The sequence below is a fragment of the Gekko japonicus genome, unplaced genomic scaffold, assembly GCF_001447785.1.
Source record: "Gekko japonicus isolate JY-2015 unplaced genomic scaffold, Gekko_japonicus_V1.1 scaffold369, whole genome shotgun sequence".
NCBI classification, from domain to species: Eukaryota; Metazoa; Chordata; class Lepidosauria; order Squamata; family Gekkonidae; genus Gekko; species Gekko japonicus.
Genome location: NW_015160846.1, coordinates 638,197 through 656,059, shown reverse-complemented (window position 1 = coordinate 656,059; position 17,863 = coordinate 638,197). Strand labels below are relative to the sequence as shown.

General features: G+C 48.1%; 1 protein-coding gene across 1 annotated transcript in view; it reads left to right on the top strand.

Moving 5' to 3' along the window:
* CA12 (carbonic anhydrase XII) overlaps positions 1–17,863 on the top strand; it is a 41,095-nt gene that overhangs the window by 739 nt on the left and 22,493 nt on the right. The window contains exons 2-4 of the mRNA XM_015420113.1: positions 5,884–5,904; positions 13,040–13,255; positions 14,852–14,994. Coding sequence (XP_015275599.1) covers positions 5,884–5,904; positions 13,040–13,255; positions 14,852–14,994 — 380 coding nt within the window. The remainder of the gene's footprint in view (positions 1–5,883; positions 5,905–13,039; positions 13,256–14,851; positions 14,995–17,863) is intronic.

Sequence of the window (17,863 nt, the reverse complement as noted above, 5' to 3'; positions counted from 1 at the left end):
TCTCTAAGGTGCTAGGTAAAGGTAAAGGTTTCCCTCGCTCGAAAGCCAGTCGAATCCGACTCTAGGGGGCGGTGCTCATCTCCGTTTCCCAGCCGAAGAGCCAGGGCTGTCCGAAGACTTCTCCGTGGTCATGTGGCCAGCATGACTAGACGCTGAGGCGCACAGAACACTGTTACCTTCCCAACGAAGTGATACCTATTTATCTACTTGCCATTTCTTGCTTTCGAACTGCCAGGTTGGCAGGAGCCGGGGCCAGAGATGGGAGCTCACTCCGTCATGCGGCACTCGGATCTCGAACTGCCGAGCTACCGACCTTCTCTAATCTTGCTCAGATAATACTCCATAGTGGTCTTGAGTACCCCAAGATACATGTTCTTTACATCTCAATAAAACAGCTCAATAAGTCTAAGAAATTGTATTCGGCTATGCTCCTGCAGAATGCTGGACCAGATGACCTGCAGGGTCCCTTCCAACTGTAACATTCTATGATTCTATGATTCTGTTCTGCTCAACCTGTAGACACTGGACCGATATTGAGCATTTACTGGATTTTTGTGATCCTTTTATTGATAATCCCTGGTTTACATACACTTCTTGATACAGGGTGGACTGCTGATGGAAGCAGTTTGGTCTCCCGTTCCGTGACTGTGACAGGCTGGGATTGATTTGAGACATCTTCAATTCTATCCATTCAACGAGATTTATTTTGTTTGGATATTCTTGGTTCACAGCTGACGCAGTACCCTGGCTGCATCACCAGAGAAATGATGGACCTTCTTGGTCCACGTTGTACATGACTTCAAACATCTGAGCCACGGTTTAAGGCTCAGTTGTGGTGGGAAGGGCCGTCTAGTTGCAGCTCACTCATGGCGAAGAGACGTGCAGAGGCGGTTGACCATGGCCTGCCTCTGCGTAGCGTCCCTGGACTTCCTGGGTGGTCTCCCATCCAAGTATTGACCAAGGCTGGCCCTGCGTAGCTTCCAAGATCTGATGAGATTGGGCTAGCCTGAGCCGTACAGATCAAGACAAGAGATGTTCAGAGGTGGTTTGCAGTTGCCTGCCTCTGCGTAGCAACCCTGGGCTTCCTTGGTGGTCTCCCGTCCAAGTACTGACCAGGGCTGACCCTGCTGAGCTTCTGAGATCTGATGGGATCGGGCTAGCGTGGGCCATCCAGGTCAAGGCAAGAGACATTCAGAGGTGGTTTTGCCATCTCCTGCCTCCACATAGCAACCCTGGGCTTCCTTGGTGGTCTCCCATCCAAGTACTAACCAGGGCCAAACCTGCTTAGCTCCTGAAATCTGACGAGATCGGGTTCACCTGGGGTCACCAAGGTCACAGCAAGAGACGTTCAGAGGTGGTTCACCATCGCCCGCCCCTGCGTAGCAACCCCGGACTTCCTTGGTGGTCTCCCATCCAAATATTGACCAGCACTGAACAATATTCCCTCTAATCTGTGGAGTCCTGTGAGCAAAAATTCTACTTTGTGAGCTACTGGCATGAAAGTTGTGAGCAGGCGACTTGGCTGCTGCATACATTAGTTTCCTCTGGAGCCATCCTCCCTGAGCTGAGTCGAAAATCTGTGAGTTGGAGGCGAAAAAACTGGGAGCTGGCTCACACTAACTCAACTTAGAGGGAACACCGGTGCTGATCCTCCTTAGCATTCAAGATCTGATGAGATTGGGGTAGCCTTGGGCTATCCTGGTCAGGGTGGTTGAAGCTTAGAAAGGATGAAGCGTCCCCCACCCAACAGATTTTTCCATATAACATGATCAACAGCTTATACAGAACCACCGGTTGTAGATGACAATCATGTGCCCTAGACTGAAACGACACGTGCCTCTTAAAGCACGTGAAGTTTGAAAGGCGGTGGTGGAGTCACCTTCTGCCATGACCCCCTGTGGACGTAGAAACCCGGAACAAGGACATTTGGAACCGTCCTCTTGTTTCTCACACCGAGAGCGAGAGAGGGGGACTGAAAGGAATGTTTCAAGGGCCGTGCATGCGCCCACAGCCTTAGCGCCGACGTGTGCACGTTGCCATACAAATGCACTGCAAAACCTTTAATCCATAGATCTGGTGGGGGGTGGAGGGGAGAAATGTGAAGGATGACAGATCTTAGGAGATAGATCCAGGTGGTCAGCCGAGTTGGTCTGAAGCGGTAGAGCAAATTCAGAGTCCAGCGGGGCACCTTTAAGACCAACAAAGTTTTATTCCGGGTGTGAGCTTTTGTGTGCAAGGCACACTTCTTCAAATATTTGGAAAAGTGTGCCTTGCACACGGAAGCTCATACCTTGAATAGATCTTAGGAGCGTATAGTAAAAAGCTAAAAAGGCATTCCCGAGACCCTTCCGAAAGACATAAAAGGGACAGGGATTTACCAGAAAAGGGGATAAACGTGGCAATTTGTGTGCATTTTAGGGAGGCACCGGATTTCTTCTTGCCCTTTTGCTTTCACAACACAGTTACACTAACTGCGTGTTGTAGAAAAAAAGCCAAGAGTCCAGGAGCACCTTAAAGACTAGCAAAATTTGTGGCAGGGGAGGAGCTTTCGCCCGTCACTGCAGTCACTTTTTCAGGTACAGCTAGGGTGGGAGTCCATCTGTCCTATTTATTGGAAGGTGGAGTGGTTTCAGATGCCGAATGACATCAGCAGGCGAATGTGAGTGTGTAAAGTCCTGATGCGGCCGACGTATGGCGACCCATAACGGGGGGCTTTCAAGGCAAGAGACGAACAGAGGTGGCTTGCCATTGCCTGTCTCTGCACAGCAACCCTGGACTCTCTCACTGGTCTCCCATCCAAGCACTAGGGTCGCCCGGTCTGAGCCGGAAAATACCCGGAGACTTTGGGGGTGGAGCCAGGAGAGGGTGGGGCTTGGGGAGGGGAGGGGCCTCAGCATGGTCCAAGGCCACAGAGTCCACCCTTCAAAGCAGCCATTTTCTCCAGGGGAGCTGATCTCTGTCAGCTGGAGACCAGTGGTCAAAGCAGGAGATTCCCCAGGCCCCAACCATGCCAAGTACAAACTAGGGCTGACCCAGGTTAGCTTCCAAGCTCCGGTGAGATCCTAACTGGAGAGGTTTTAACCAAGGGAAAAGCAGCTCCGACTGTGAACTCGAGGAGTGAACAGTGCCGCCGTTCAGAAAGGAGCCTGCCCAAATCTCCGTTTTTGTTCCCTGTTTAGTTTGAAGACAGAGTGTGCAACAGGCCCGAGGACAACAGGGCTCTCTTCATTCCTAGCTGCCCTGAGCATTTTTCAGCTGGAGAGGCGGGGGCAGAGATTTGCAGAGCAAATAAAATAACTGGAGACGGGAGCATCTCTCCAAAGCTGGCGCTTCTGGCGTCTAATACAGGGAACGTTGTTCTTTGCTTCCATCCAAATCCTCCGCCACTGCTATTAAAACAAGAGACAGGAGCGCAGCTGTGGAGGGAGGCAGCCGGCAGAAACACTGGCTTGTTCTGGTGAGGCTTTTGTGGGCGGGGGTGGAGGTGGCCCAGGCTCTTTCTTCCCACACGCAAGCCACACGGGGCCCTCCACACAACAGCCTGCCTACAAAAGGCTACTGACGGCAAACGCCAAACAGAAACAAGCACCCTTGTTTTTTAAAAAATGAAACGAACATTCTGAATGTATCCCAAGTTTCCTTCTGTTCCGTGAAGATAGGTTTCAGGAGGGGAGCTGTGTTGGTCTGTGGAAGAGCAAGATTTGAGTCCAGTCATAAGAACATGAGAGAAGCCAATGCTGGATCAGGCCAGTGGCCCCTCCGGTCCCACACTCTGGGTCACACAGTGGCCAAAACTACCAGGTGCCATCAGGAGGTCCGGCAGTGGGGCCAGGACACTAGAAGCCCCTCCCACTGTTGCCTCCCGCCCAAGCACCAAGAATACAGAGCATCCCTTGCCCCGACCGAGAGTTCCAGATAAACATAAGAGAAGCCCATGTTGGATCAGGCCAGTGGCCCCTCCAGTCCAACACTCTGGGTCACACAGTGGCCAAAACTACCAGGTGCCATCAGGAGGTCCGGCAGTGGGGCCAGGACATTAGAAGCCCTCCCACTGTTGCCTCCCGCCCAAGCACCAAGAATACAGAGCATCCCTTGCCCCAGACTGAGAGTTCCTATAGGAACATAAGAGAAGCCAATGTTGGATCAGGCCAGTGGCCCCTCCAGTCCAACACTCTGCGTCACACAGTGGCCAAAAATACCAGGGGCCATCAGGAGGTCCGGCAGTGGGGCCAGGACGCTAGAAGCCCTCCCACTGTTGCCCCCCCCCCAAGCACCAAGAATACAGAGCACCACTTGCCCCAGTCTGAGAATTCCTATAAGAACATAAGAGAGAAGCCAATGTTGGATCAGGCCAGTGGCCCCTCCAGTCCAACACTCTGTGTCACACAGTGGCCAAAAATACCAGGGGCCATCAGGAGGTCCGGCAGTGGGGCCAGGACGCTAGAAGCCCTCCCACTGTTGCCCCCCCCAAGCACCAAGAATACAGAGCACCACTTGCCCCAGTCTGAGAGTTCCTATAAGAACATAAGAGAGAAGCCAATGTTGGATCAGGCCAGTGGCCCCTCCAGTCCAACACTCTGTGTCACACAGTGGCCAAAACTACCAGGGGCCATCAGGAGGTCCAGCAGTGGGGCCAGGACACTAGAAGCCCTCCCACTGTTGTCCCCACCCCCAAGCGGGCTATACATCCAATCTCCTCCTCCTCCTCCTCCTTCGGAGATGGGGGTTGATTGATTGACTTACCCGGGGAAGCCAACAGCAGGTTTCCACACACTGATCAAATCCAGGGGGATTTTTTTGGCACAGACCTCATTAAATGAACAGGATCAATAAAATATAATAAATACAGGATAAATATCCCGGTGCGCAATTCCCCATCCAAATCACACACCCACACAACTCCCACCCCTGCAAATTACCTTTAAATCATTGCTGGGATGACCTCACCGTGGGCCTCCCAGAGTCACATCCAGTGTTCCCCCTAAGCTGAGTTAGTGTGAGCCAGTTCACAGTTTTTTAGCCTCCGGCTCACACATTTTAGTTTTCGCTCAGGAAGGATGTGGCTCCAGAGCAAACGAATTGATGCAGCAGCCAAACCGCTCGCTCACAACTTTAATGCCAGCAGCTCACAAAGTAGAATTTTTGCTCACAAGACTCCACAGCTGAGAGGGAGCATTGCCAGTTTGGTCCTCAGACCCTAGTCCTGAAAGTGAACAGTCCATACAGGATAGATGCTCAGTAACATAAACACTCCAATTTCTGGTTCCAGGTTGGTTATCTTTTTAGGAAAAGCCTCCGTGACCAATCTGTTCCCAGGGATCAGACAGCAAACTCTCAACACCCCACTATGTTAAACTGGGATATTTCTTTTATGCACTCAAGTGAACACATGAGAGACACCATTGGCTAATACTTTGCAGTCATCACTTTCTGCTTTTTTAGAGTGCAGTGGGGCACCTTTAAGACCAACAAAGTTTTATTCAAGGCATGAGCTTTCATGTGCACGCACACTAAGCGTCCATGCGCACAAAAGCTTTTGACTTGAATAAAACTTTTTCAATAAAACTAATAAATAAAACAAAGTTTTAAATAAAATTAAGTTTTAAATAAAACTTAGTTTTAATAAAACTAAGTGTGCATGCGCACGAAAGCTTGTACCTTCAATAAAACTTTGTTGGTCTTAAAGGTGCCGCTGGACTCTAAATCTGATCTGCTGCTTCAGACACACACGGCTACACCACCTGGATCTATTCTACTCTTTTTGGCAGTCATTTTGGCCTGGGTGTGTTGCTCCGGGTGCATTTGTATTTTGTGCAAGTGAATAAAGAAAGAAAGGTCGTTTGTGACTGTGTGACCCTCATATTCCTCTTTCTTTCCTTCCAGGGTCGACATGGTCTTACCTCGGTAAGTAGCGGCTTCAGTTCGTATTCTGAAACCGTCAGGTTCTTTATCCCGCACTTTCGACTGCCAGATTAGATCTGGGAAGCTGTAATTTAGTAAACAGCCTGTCATTCGTCCTCCCCGGGGTGGACAAGCCTCCCATTCATCCGTGTGACCAGGTCCTAATGACCATGTGACGAGATCTCGTAGTGACTCCGCGGCATGTGATACCTTGATGATGCAGTTCGCCTCTCCCAGGTGAGCCGTCGGGGTCAGAGATGGTGCTGCATGTCCCATCATGTGGAAACAATAGCAACCAAGGGAAGGGAGCCAGGTGAACTTAGAGGTAAAATGTATGATTGAGTTGACCCAATGAAGCTCCACCTGACGTTCTCCCATCTGAGCACCGAGCCGGCTTAGTTTCCAAGCTCTGACGAGGTCGGGCTGGTTGAGGCTGGCCAACGTGATATCATGGCTGGGCTGGCAGCAAAATAAACGTCTTGGAAACCTGCTTGGTGAGGGATGAGTGTAAAGGGGAAAGGGGGCACAAATTAGCCTGTTTAAGGCCCTTAGAGTGTACAGCGTTCCAGAGGGGAGGTATTGGAGTGTGATAATCGCCTCCCCCCACATACACAATTCCTCGTAAACGTGTAAGCTTTTCGTTTGTGTGATCGCTGTGTTAATTGCTCTATTGTGTTAGAGACTATCAACTTGCGCTTGAGAAAGATGGGATATAAAATGCCTGAAATAAACAGGAAACCGCTTACGGCCAGGCCCGTGGTTAAGGCGGGACTTTTGGGGGCTCCGCCCCCTTTCTTAAAGGCACAGCCTTACAAGAACGTCTCCTGTAAATGCTTTTTCTCAATCATTTTGAAACATTTTTAAAGCGTATGCTTCTTTAAGCAGGGTGGGGTGCTGTAGTGGACTAATTCCCGCACTGAGCAAGGGGGTTGGAGTAAGTGTAGGACCCCTTCCAACTCTGTGGCAAGAAACTGGTCTCCTTTCAGAGAGTTTTCCTGCCTAAGTGTTGGCTTTCTCGACTATAGAAGTCCTCAACCCCCCACCTGCCGGCTTGTTCTCATGATTGTTGCTTAGGCTGGCAGAAGTGATTAACTTGCAGCAGCTGAGAACTGCCATCTAAAGTGGTTGACAGCTTGCAGTTTAGAGATCTATTCTGGCAACAGCTTTCTACTAGCTTAAATGGCTTGTCTTTCTGCACTGAGAACTTCAGCCCCACCAGAAAAAAATTTGCCCCACAAGCCACAAAATCCTGGCTACGGGCCCGCTTATGGCTGCCTGTGGGCCTGGCTTTGGTTTGGCTTCTTTGGAAAAGGGCCATGGCTCCATTGTAGAGCACCTCCTTGGCATGCAGAAGGTCCCAGGTTCAAACCCCGACATCTCCTCTCAAAAGGACCAGTCAGTAGGCGATGGGAAAGACTTCTGCCTGAGACCCCGGACAGCAGCTGCCAGCCTGGGCAGACAATACTTATATTGATGGACTGAGGGTCTAGTTCAGTATAAGGCAGCTGCATGTGAAACTTCCATGCAGAGGAGGGGCCGTGGCTCAGTGGCAGGGCATCTACTTGGCATGTAGAAGATCCCAGGTTCAGTCCCCGGCATCTCCAGTCAAAAGGATCAGGTTGTAGTTGAGACCCTGGAGAGCGGCTGCCAGTTTGAGCAGACAATACCTACACCGACGGACAGATGCTCTGATTCAGTGTAAGGCAGCTTCCTGAGTCCCTAGGTACCACGTCCAAGAGAACAAGTGTCTTTTTGACAAGGGCCAATTTCCCAGGAGTGGAGCGTTTTGTTCTTTGTTTAAATTGACTCCGAGATCTTGAGACGCTTTGGCCTGCAACAAAGGTCCCCTTCACGTTCCCCGTCCAGATGGCAAGGCTTGGCGTTTTGTATCTGGCTCGTGCGGTAGGAAAAACCCTCCAGCGCTAGGAGGAGAGAGGAATGCACAGCTGATTCTGGTGGGACCTTGCCTATGACAGAGGCTGTGGTTTCGACCACAGCGGGAATCCCTCGGCCCTCATGAGATAAGGGAGAAAGACAACTTTTGCATTCTTTGCGTTTCCTTGTTGTTACTCCGTATACTTGAAAAAAGGAATCACGCTAGAACAAATTTTCCTTCCGAGGGAAGGTGCTCAAAGTTAAAAAAAAAGTTGTTTTGTGGCTCTCCGCTTCTTCAAATGCAGGCCGTTTGGGTCAGCTTGCCTGCCAGGAGAAAGTGGTAAAGCTTTATGATTTTTTTTTAATTAAAAAGATCAGATTATTTTCAAGAGAGAAGAGAAGAAGAAGAGATTGGTTTTATACCCCGCCCTTCACTCGGAGTCCCAGAGCAGTTTACAATCTCCTTTCCCTTCCCCTCCCCACAACAGACACCCTGTGAGGTAGGTGGGGCTGAGAGAGCGCGTTCCAGGACTGCTCTTGAGAGAACAGCTCTGAGAGAACCTGTGACTGACCCAAGGTCACACCAGCAGCTGCATGCAGAGGAGTGGGGAGTCAAAACCCACATTAGAGTCTGCCCTCCGAACCACGACACCAAACTGGCTCTCAAGTATATGTTGAGCAGGGTGAAGGAGGCAAATACTCAGCCAGATGATACTGGCCCACAAACATGATTCGCACCCCACACCTGAAATCAGAATGCGCTTGGAGATGTGCAGCCAGATCTGTGCTTCCTTCTTCATTTTCTTAATTTATATCCCATCTTTCTCCCCCCAGTGGGTTGAAAATAATGAAAGCACCGATCTGTAGTAAGGCCAATGAAAAGGAAACCCACAGATTAGAACAACAGCATGGGGTTGTTCCATGTTTTTTAAAAAAAAACTCTCCCACAGTGCCTGGAAGGCCAGGGGGCGGCGGCAATGAAGCCTTCAGGTGAGAGTAGGCCATTGCCTGGGGCTGCAACTGAAAAGGCCCTGCAAACCATCAATCCAACATCTGTTGATGTGGGCACCCACCACAGGGTACCAGTAGCCTATTATGTTATGTCCTGGTTCCCTCATGGTGGTTCCCAGTTAGACCCCAGAGCTCTTGAAACTTGGCTGGATTGCTCTTAACTCAGATTGAGGTAAAGCAAACACAGGTCTGTGATCCAGCTCCCAGAGAAAGGGGATGGAACCTTGTATGCACCAAGGCTTTCCAATGCAATTTGAAACACTCAAGAACTACTTGGCTTTGGGAGTCAGGACAGTATACGAGAAAAGCAGACCACCCCACCCCAGCAGGGTCACGGCAAAGGAGCAATTTGAGAAAATACATGGGGGAAAAAGGCTTTTTGGCTTGTGTCTTCCTCCATACACAAACCAACAGTTCCCAGGCAGCAGTGCAAGAACACACGTGCAACTTATTTGCGATCCAAACTGGAACATCTTCAAACGCTTTATTTAAAAGTGAGCGATTCTGGGATTTTTGAGAGCATAACGCATTCCGGAAAATGTGTCTTGCCACCAACTTCCTGATGCAATCGCAAAGATAGGCAAGTTGCCTCTACAAACATCAGGAAGTTTTTAAAAATCTGCCTTAAGGACCTAGCAAGAATGTACGGAATTGGACACTTGAGGAAACCCATTTGGATTTCCCCACTGAACTGGAATAAACCTATTCGGAAGAGGAGAGATTCCACAATCCTGAGGCAAATACGAATGGCAAAGTTAACGTATTTTTACACGGTGGCCAAACTTCCTTTCTGAGTGACACGGAATTTAAATATTACGCATCTCCAGTTCTTCCAAATGGGAATAAAAGGACTCACTCCAGCAAGATAAAGTTGAGAGCTAATTTTATGTATCTTTGCAAATTGAAGGAAGCATCTTGGAGAGCGAGACCACGTAAAAAAGGAAGAAAAATTCTTTCCATGAATTTGATTGCAAATACTCATCAGAGAGAGAAAGGCCACTAAAACTGGGGTGGTGGGAATGTTTATAAAATAGTTTTTGTGGTCGGATTAAATCTGGCACCCAGAAACTGAGATAAAGGACGTACGATAACAAAATTTACACCTCTGAGAAGTGTAGTCAAAAGTCAGTCCGTGGGGCATTCTATGCATGCTCTGTTACTGTTCAACATAGTAGGCTATAAATACCTTACTAGGCAGAAACAAGAAAATGATTCTTTCAGCTTTACGGGTAGAGGTATTAGGAAGCAAGATTAAATTGGAGATTACCTCCATCGCTCAAGTTTCTGGGCCATTAAGCACTTTAAAAAAAAAGTGAGGGGTTACAACATTTCTTATCCTTCTTTGAGTGAGTTTTACCAGCCCAGAGCCCTATCGAGGTCAGATCTCGCCCCTGTTTCTGAAGAGAAGGAAAGTGACATTCTCAGAGGCACGTATGGCAAATATCACGGTGCCTTCCAGTCTGGCTTCTCTGTTCTGCAAAGATTTCTGGATTTGTTCCCACATGCCAAAAGCCAGCCAGTAGGAGATGGCAAGCGAGAGCCAGTGTTGTGGAGTGGATGGAGCACCTGACTAGGATTCCGGGAGATCTGGGGTTTCGAGTTCTCACTAATCTATCACGGAAGCTTGCTGGGTGACCTTGGGCCTGCCACAAACTCTCAGCTTGGCCTACCTCGCTGGGTTGTTGTTGTTGTTATTGTGAGAAAAGGGAAGAACAGTGTTCTAAAGCCGCTTTGAGTCCCAGCTGGGGAGAAGAGCATCGATATAAATAAATAAATTCAAGTGAGTAGCAGAAAGAGTAGGGGATAAATGTGTGTAACCACACACAAGCGACCAAATCAGCAGTCGCTTTGGAAAAGCGCCCCCAGACTCTCACTGGCGAAGTAACGGGTAAAAACCCACACCTGTAGTGTCCATTCTGAACACCGCTTTCCTATTAAGTCCACCTCACCTTCTGTGGTCTACAGATCTGCCTGTCAGCCATTTATAAATATTTCAGGAATTTTTTTTTACAAGCCTAAACCAATGCGCTTGCTGGATCTGAACCAATTCAATTGTGGGTGTCTTTGAACATATTAAAAAAAAGATCATTTTCTATTGAAAAAATAATCTTTTCTATACCAGCTTTAAATTCTCCAAAGGATTTTCACGGGGAGGCTCGCCAGGATTAGACCATTTGAGGTCAACGTTAAAGGCTTTTTGAACACTCCCATAGCCAAACAGTTTAAATAAGATCCTACGCAAAACTGTTGTTGTTCAGTCGCACAGTCGAGTCCGACTCTGCGTGATCCCAAGGACCACATCACGCCAAGCCCTCCTGTCTTCCGCTGTCCTCCGGAGTTTGCTCAGTTTCATGTTCGCTGCATCAGTAGCAGTGTCTGACCACCTCATCCTTTGCCATCCCCTTCTTCTTTGACCTTCAATCTTTCCCAGCATCAGGGTCTTCTCCAGTGAGGGCTCCCTTCTCATTGGGCGGCCAAAGTATCTGAGCTTCAGCTTCAGGATCTGGCCTTCCAGGGAACAGTCAGGGTTGACTTCTTTTAGGATCGACTAAATTAATTACCTAATTAAAAGGTAAAGGTTCCCTTGCTCGAAAGCCAGTCGAGTCCGACTCTAGGGTTGCGGTGCTCATCTCCGTTTCAAAGCCGAAGAGCCAGCGCTGTCCGAAGACGTTTCCGTGGTCATGTGGCTGGCATGACTAAACACCAAGGCGCACGGAACGCTGTTACCTTCCCACCAAAGTGGTACCTATTTATCTACTTGCAATTTCTTGCTTTCGAACTGCTAGGTTGACAGGAGCTGGGGCCAGAGACGGGAGCTCACTCCGTCATGCGGCAACCCGGGTCTCAAACTGCTGAACTACCAACCTTCCACTGCCTGCAGTTCAGCGTCTTAACCACTTGAGCCACCGCAGCTCCTAATTACCTAATTACCTGGGAGTAAATCCCATGGAACTCAGTAGGTCTTACTTCTCAATAAATATGCACAAAATTGGGCTGAACGATGTATATTTTACACCAGACATACCAGCCTCAATCCAGTGAAAACCCACTGTACACAGAGGCATGTATGTCTACCACTGTTTTCAGTTATGACAGCCCCTCCATTACAGGATTGCCAACTTCCAGGTAAGTCCTGGAGATCTCCTGGCATTACAACGGATCTCCAGATGACAAGGATCAGTTTGCCTGGATAAAGCAGCTGCTTTGGAGGGTGGGCTCTATGTCGGTAGGGTTCCGCCCCTCTCCAGACTCCACTTCCGAATCTCCAGGAATTTCCAGGACAGAAGTTGGCAGCCCTAACCTCCAATGACCAGGGAAGCTGCGTTTTAACTTTCCCGTGCATTGAAAATGCAATTCAGTTCAAATGTAAGAAATGTGAGAATGAATAAGAGAGAGACCTTGGGGTCATAGTGGATAGATAGATGAAAATGTCAACCCAGTGTGATGCAGCGGCGAAAAAGGCAAACTCTATGCTGGGGGTTATTACTTAGGAAAGGGATTGGAAATAAAATGGCCGATACAGTATAATGCCCTTGTAGGGTGTGGGCTCAACTGGAATACTGTGTGCAGTTCTGGACACTGTTTCTCAAAACAGGACACTGCAGAGCTGGGAAAAGTACAGAGAAGGGCAACCAAGATTATTTGGGCCACCTTCCCTATGAGGAAAAGGCTGAAGAGTCTCTGGGACTTTTCAGTTTAGAAAAGAGATGGCCAAGGGGGACATGATAAAAGTTTATATAGTACTGTCCCTTTGACAATACTAGTACCCAAGGGCAGTAGATGCAGGACAGACAAAAAGATGTACTACTTCACTCAGCCAGTGATTAAAATGTGGATATCGCCGCCACAGGAGGTAGCGATGGCCACAGGAATAAACAGCTTGAAAAGAGGATTAGACAAATCCATGGAGGAGAGAAGTCTATCAGTGGCTACTAGCCATGGTGACTGAAGAGAACCTCCATGTTCAGAAGTGGAAAACCTCTGAATATCAGTGCTAGGAGCAGTGTTCTCTCTAAGCTGAGCTTAGTGTGAGCCAGCTCACAGTTTTTTAGCCTCTGGCTTACAGGTTTTTGTCTTAGCTCAGGAAGGGATGGCTCCAGAGCAAACTAATTTATGCAGCAGCCAAACCGCCTGCTCACAACTTTAATGCCAGTAGCTCACAAAGCAGAATTTTTGCTCACAAGACTCCGCAGCTTAGAGGAAGCATTGGAGACTCTTAAGTCCCGGGAAAAAGGAATCAAAATCTAATGAGAATGTAAAGTCTCGTTACCTTCCTTGGCTTTCCCAGGTCCTGAAGGAGAAAAGATGTGGCCAAAGAGATACCCATTTTGCGGGGGGCAATTCCAGTCTCCCATCGATTTCCATGAGGATATTCTCCAGTACGACTCCAGTCTCCTGCCTATAGAAGTGGAAGGGTACAACGTGTCATCTCTCGAACAGTTTATCTTGATCAACAATGGACATTCAGGTAAGGGCGGGACATCCCGGGGCAGAAACAGAGACCGTAACCATCACCGTTGTCCTCTACGGGGAAGTGCTTATTTGAACACTCAACATAGATTATGTTTCAAAATGCTTCACGTACTTTAACTTGGTTCTCCACACGACAACCCTGAAAGGCAGGCCAGCACTATTATCCACTTGTTGGAGGGTGAGTTTAGCGCTGGGAGCAGGTAGCTTGCCTAATGCCATTTACCGAGTGTACGGGAGGGGCAAAATTTAGGTACTGCCGACCTCACCGTTCACACTCCTAGACTTAACATGTTCACGCACACCTGCCTAGATTATATATGTGTGTGTGTGTGTGTGTGTGTGTGTATGTATATGTATATATATATAATTTGTTTCACTCCCCATGGGTATGCCACTGTTCTCTTACCGGGGGGAAAGTGCACACAAACAACACGATACCAAAAACATTAAAAGGACCACTTAGGTCAAAACAAGAGAGAGCCAGTCCCGGTTAAAGGATTAGGCTAGGGCAGTTCAGGGAAGTCCTCATTTCAAATTTTGCCAAATGCCTTAGACGAGCACACACACCCATCTTTAGCCTCCCCCCGTCTGCAAAATCGCTGGTGATAACACCGGCCAACCTTACGGGGTGTTGTGAAGAGTGCAACATGCTTATGTGCATGATGCAACCTGAACCCTAAAAACTCAGCCAGAAAGCTCTTAAGCATTATTCTTTGCAATTTTTTAATTTTATAAAAGACAAACAAAAAAAGAAACATACATTAAAAAAAATAGGGGATTGTCAATGACATCATTGTTTTGTCCATTTGGTTACCTCATGCATTGTCCAATTATATTTTTTCCCCACCGTATATTTTTGAATAAATCTTTGCTCATAACCAAAAATACAGTTCATATTTCCTTCTAATTCGGTTGTATGTCCATATGGTTTATTTGTTATTCTCTTCCATCCATTTTTAAAACCTTGACCATGTGTTCTCAAAGTTTCCTTTGTGTTGTCCTCTCAAAATTAAGGTTAATTTATCCATCTCTGCAGTTTCAAGTATTTTATTTATAATTTCTTCTTTTGAAGGAGCCTCATTTTCCCTCCAATATTTGGCATATAATATTCTTGCAGCTGTCACTGCATGCATAATAAGATAGGAATCTTGCTTTTTACAATTCTCTGGTATTATATTTAACAAAAAACAGTTCTGGTATATAAGGTTTAGTATATTTTAACATTTTTTGTAACAGTTCATAAATCCAAGACCAGTATTTCTTATTCTTTGCATTTGTGTGCGTGTGCCCTTGCCTGGAAGTCATGGCGACCTCTGGCGACTCCTACTGGGGCACGGAGGACGTTCAGAGAAGTGGCTTGGTATGGCCTACCTCTGCGTCCCCGCCCTCGTAGTGCTCCTGGTATTCCTTGGAGGCCTCCCATCCAAGGACTTGCCAGGGTCGGCCCTGCTTAGCTTCCGAGATCTGACGAGGGCAGGGTTTAAGAATAATTCTTTAAAGGGAGAGTTGCCTTTCTGAACTCTTCCCTTGGGCCCGTCTGGGTCGCTCACCAGCCCACTTAACCCCGTCTCTCTTCCGTGTTCCCTCACAGTCAAAATGAGCCTGTCCCCCACCATGCATGTCCGAAACCTCCGGAACAAGTTCTCTGCCGCGCAGCTCCATTTACATTGGGGGAACCAGAACAAGTTGGAAGGATCGGAACACACGGTTGGCGGGAAACATTTCGCGGCCGAAGTAAGATGGACACACCCTGTTGGTTTATTGGCTGGCCCTAATTTTTTTTAAAAAAAAACAAATCACAAATCTTTATTGAAAGTTATAGAAGAATAGCAACGACCACCATGAAAACAGAAGTATAATAATAGTACAAGGCTATACCAAAAAAACAAACGAACCTGGGCTGCAGTGGCTCAAGTGGTTAAGATGCTGAACTGCAGACCGGAAGGTCGGTAGTTCAGCAGTTCGAGACCCGAGTGTGCCGTGTGACGGAGTGAGCTCCCGTCTCTGGCCCCAGCTCCTGCCAACCTAGCAGTTCGAAAGCAAGAAATGGCAAGTAGATAAATAGGTAGCACTTTGGTGGGAGGGTAACAGCGTTTCGTGCCCCTCGGCGTCCAGTCATGCCGGCCACATGACCACAGAAAAGTCTTCAGACAGTGCTGGCTCTTCGGCTTGAAAACCGAGGTGAGCACCGCATCCTTAGAGTCAGATTCGACTGGCTTTCAAGCAAGGGGAACCTTGACCTTAAACCTATACCAAAAACAACGCAGTATAACAATTACTGAACCATAGATACATAAATACACTTATTGCCAGACAAATAGTGTACCAAGCCGACTAAAAATATATCTCGTGACAGTAAAATAAAGTATATATTTAGTAGTAGGTGCTGATAGTCGCGTGCATGGAATGTGTATTTGTTTCTAAATTGTTGCATGTGATCCATGGTGGGTTGTTGTTGTGTGGGGACACCTCATTTCTGTGGTTAACAATAGCTTGTGCCTGGGGGAAATGCAATATTTCCCTCAGATAATGCATTGATGCTCACCCTGTGGAATGTGGTTACAGGTGAGAATGAGGCTCCAGGTGGGTCCGTGGCTCAGGTCCCAGGTTCAATCCCTGGCATCTCCAGTTAAAAGGACCAGGTAGGAGGTGATGTGAAAGACCTCTGCCTGAGACCCTGGAGAGCTGCTGCCAGTCTGAGTAGACAATAGTGACCTTGGTGGACCAAGGGTCTCATTCAGTATTAGGCAGCTTCATGTGTTCGGGTGTGCTCACGCACATGCAGATTGCAGGGTGCAAAGATGATGTACCAATATCTAGTGTATTTCCACCACCTCTACCTGTGCCCTTCTTGCTTTGCTAACTTTCATCTTCTCTATGGTGCTGATCTGAGAGATTATTCCCAAAGCGACTGTATTCTGTCGGTTGGCTGGTTCCAGGGAACAGAGGAGGTTTTTTCCCTGTATGCATTAAGCCCCGCCCCTCCTCGTTGCGTGGAGCCACCACCAATGAGACCCTGAGCTCACCAACCCACTCTGTCTACTTGCAGCTGCTCCAGAGAATCTGCCCATTTGGAGAGCGGGCGTCCAGCTGAAGTCTGCAGCCAGGGCTGAGATGTGAAAATCTAGAGCTGCAGCTCCAGCTTGCAATAGAATCAGCACAATGCGTGGGAGAAACAGAGGCGGGAGAGGTCCTGCTCTAGTTTTGAACTGGCTCAGTGGCACCTTAGAGACCCAATACGATTTTCCGGGTAGCAAGCTTTCGAGAGTCAAAACTCCCAGACACCTGACTACTCTAATCCAGGAGAATCGGGTTTGATTCCCCACTTCTCCTCCACATGCAGCTGCTGGTGTGACCTTGGGTCAGTCACAAATTCTCTTGGAGCCGTTCTCTCATGAGCAGACAGTCCTCGACACCTGACTACTCTAATCCAGGAGAATCGGGTTTGATTCCCCACTTCTCCTCCACATGCAGCTGCTGGTGTGACCTTGGGTCAGTCACAAATTCTCTTGGAGCTGTTCTCTCATGAGCAGACAGTCCTCGAGAGAGCTCTCTCAGCCCTACCTACCTCACAAGGTGTCTGTTGTGGGGAGAGGAAGGGAAAGGGATTGTAAACCACTTTGAGACTCCTTTGGGTAGAGAAGGGCAGGGTATAAATCCAATCTCTTCTTCTTCTCCTTTAAAGGTTTTGCATTCTCTTTTTCTCATTTTCCCAGATCCATGTCTCTTCTGCGAAAAACACACCTTCATTTCTCTCTCTTGCTCTCTCTCATTTTCTTTCCCCCCCCAAAAAAAACTTTGAGTTCATGTGAAACTAACTTATCTGCAGTGGGGGGACTCTGTTGTGTTCTCACAGCCGCATTTCAGTCCTCATCGGCTAATTTCGGTGGGCCGTTACTTCCAAAGAAACAAAGCGTTAGCTGTCATTTCTTGCCATTGCGTAACCCAACATTAGCCGTTTGCCCTACGTGATTACCTGGGAGGAGACCTCGATGAACACAGCACAATCCAATCGGTAGATTTGGCCACGAATTGTTATTGTGCTCAATTCCTTTGATTCATAACCGCTAAACTGGTTCATGTCTTAGCGTAATTACAAGTCTAGACTCCAGAGGGAAGCGTGGAAGCGACTAAGTGTAATTCCAGGTCGGAGGCAAGAGGACTCTGAATGCAAGGTTGGTCCCACATTCGGGTGCCTGGTACAAAACCCATGTGGCACAACCATCTTTCCTGGTCGTTCACATGGGCAGCGGCTCCAAGGAAGTATCCCGCTGGTCCATAGCTCCCAACAGTAATCTTGTTGATTTTATTGACTCCCTCTGTGTAATCTGCCTTGAGAAAGGTGGACTATAAATTGGGAATCCTCCGGAACTTGCAGAGATGGGTCGAGATGGGCGGCCGTGTTAGTCTGTCCGCAGCAGTCAAAAAGAGCCAGAGTCCAGCAGAACGGCACTTTAAAGACCGACAAAATCTGTGGCAGGATGTGAGCTTTTGGGAGTCACCGCTCACTGCTTCACGGGCTGTATCTGAAGAAGTGAGCGGTGACTCACAAAAGCTCATCGCCCTGCCACAAACTTTGTTGGTCTTTAAGGTGCCACTGGAC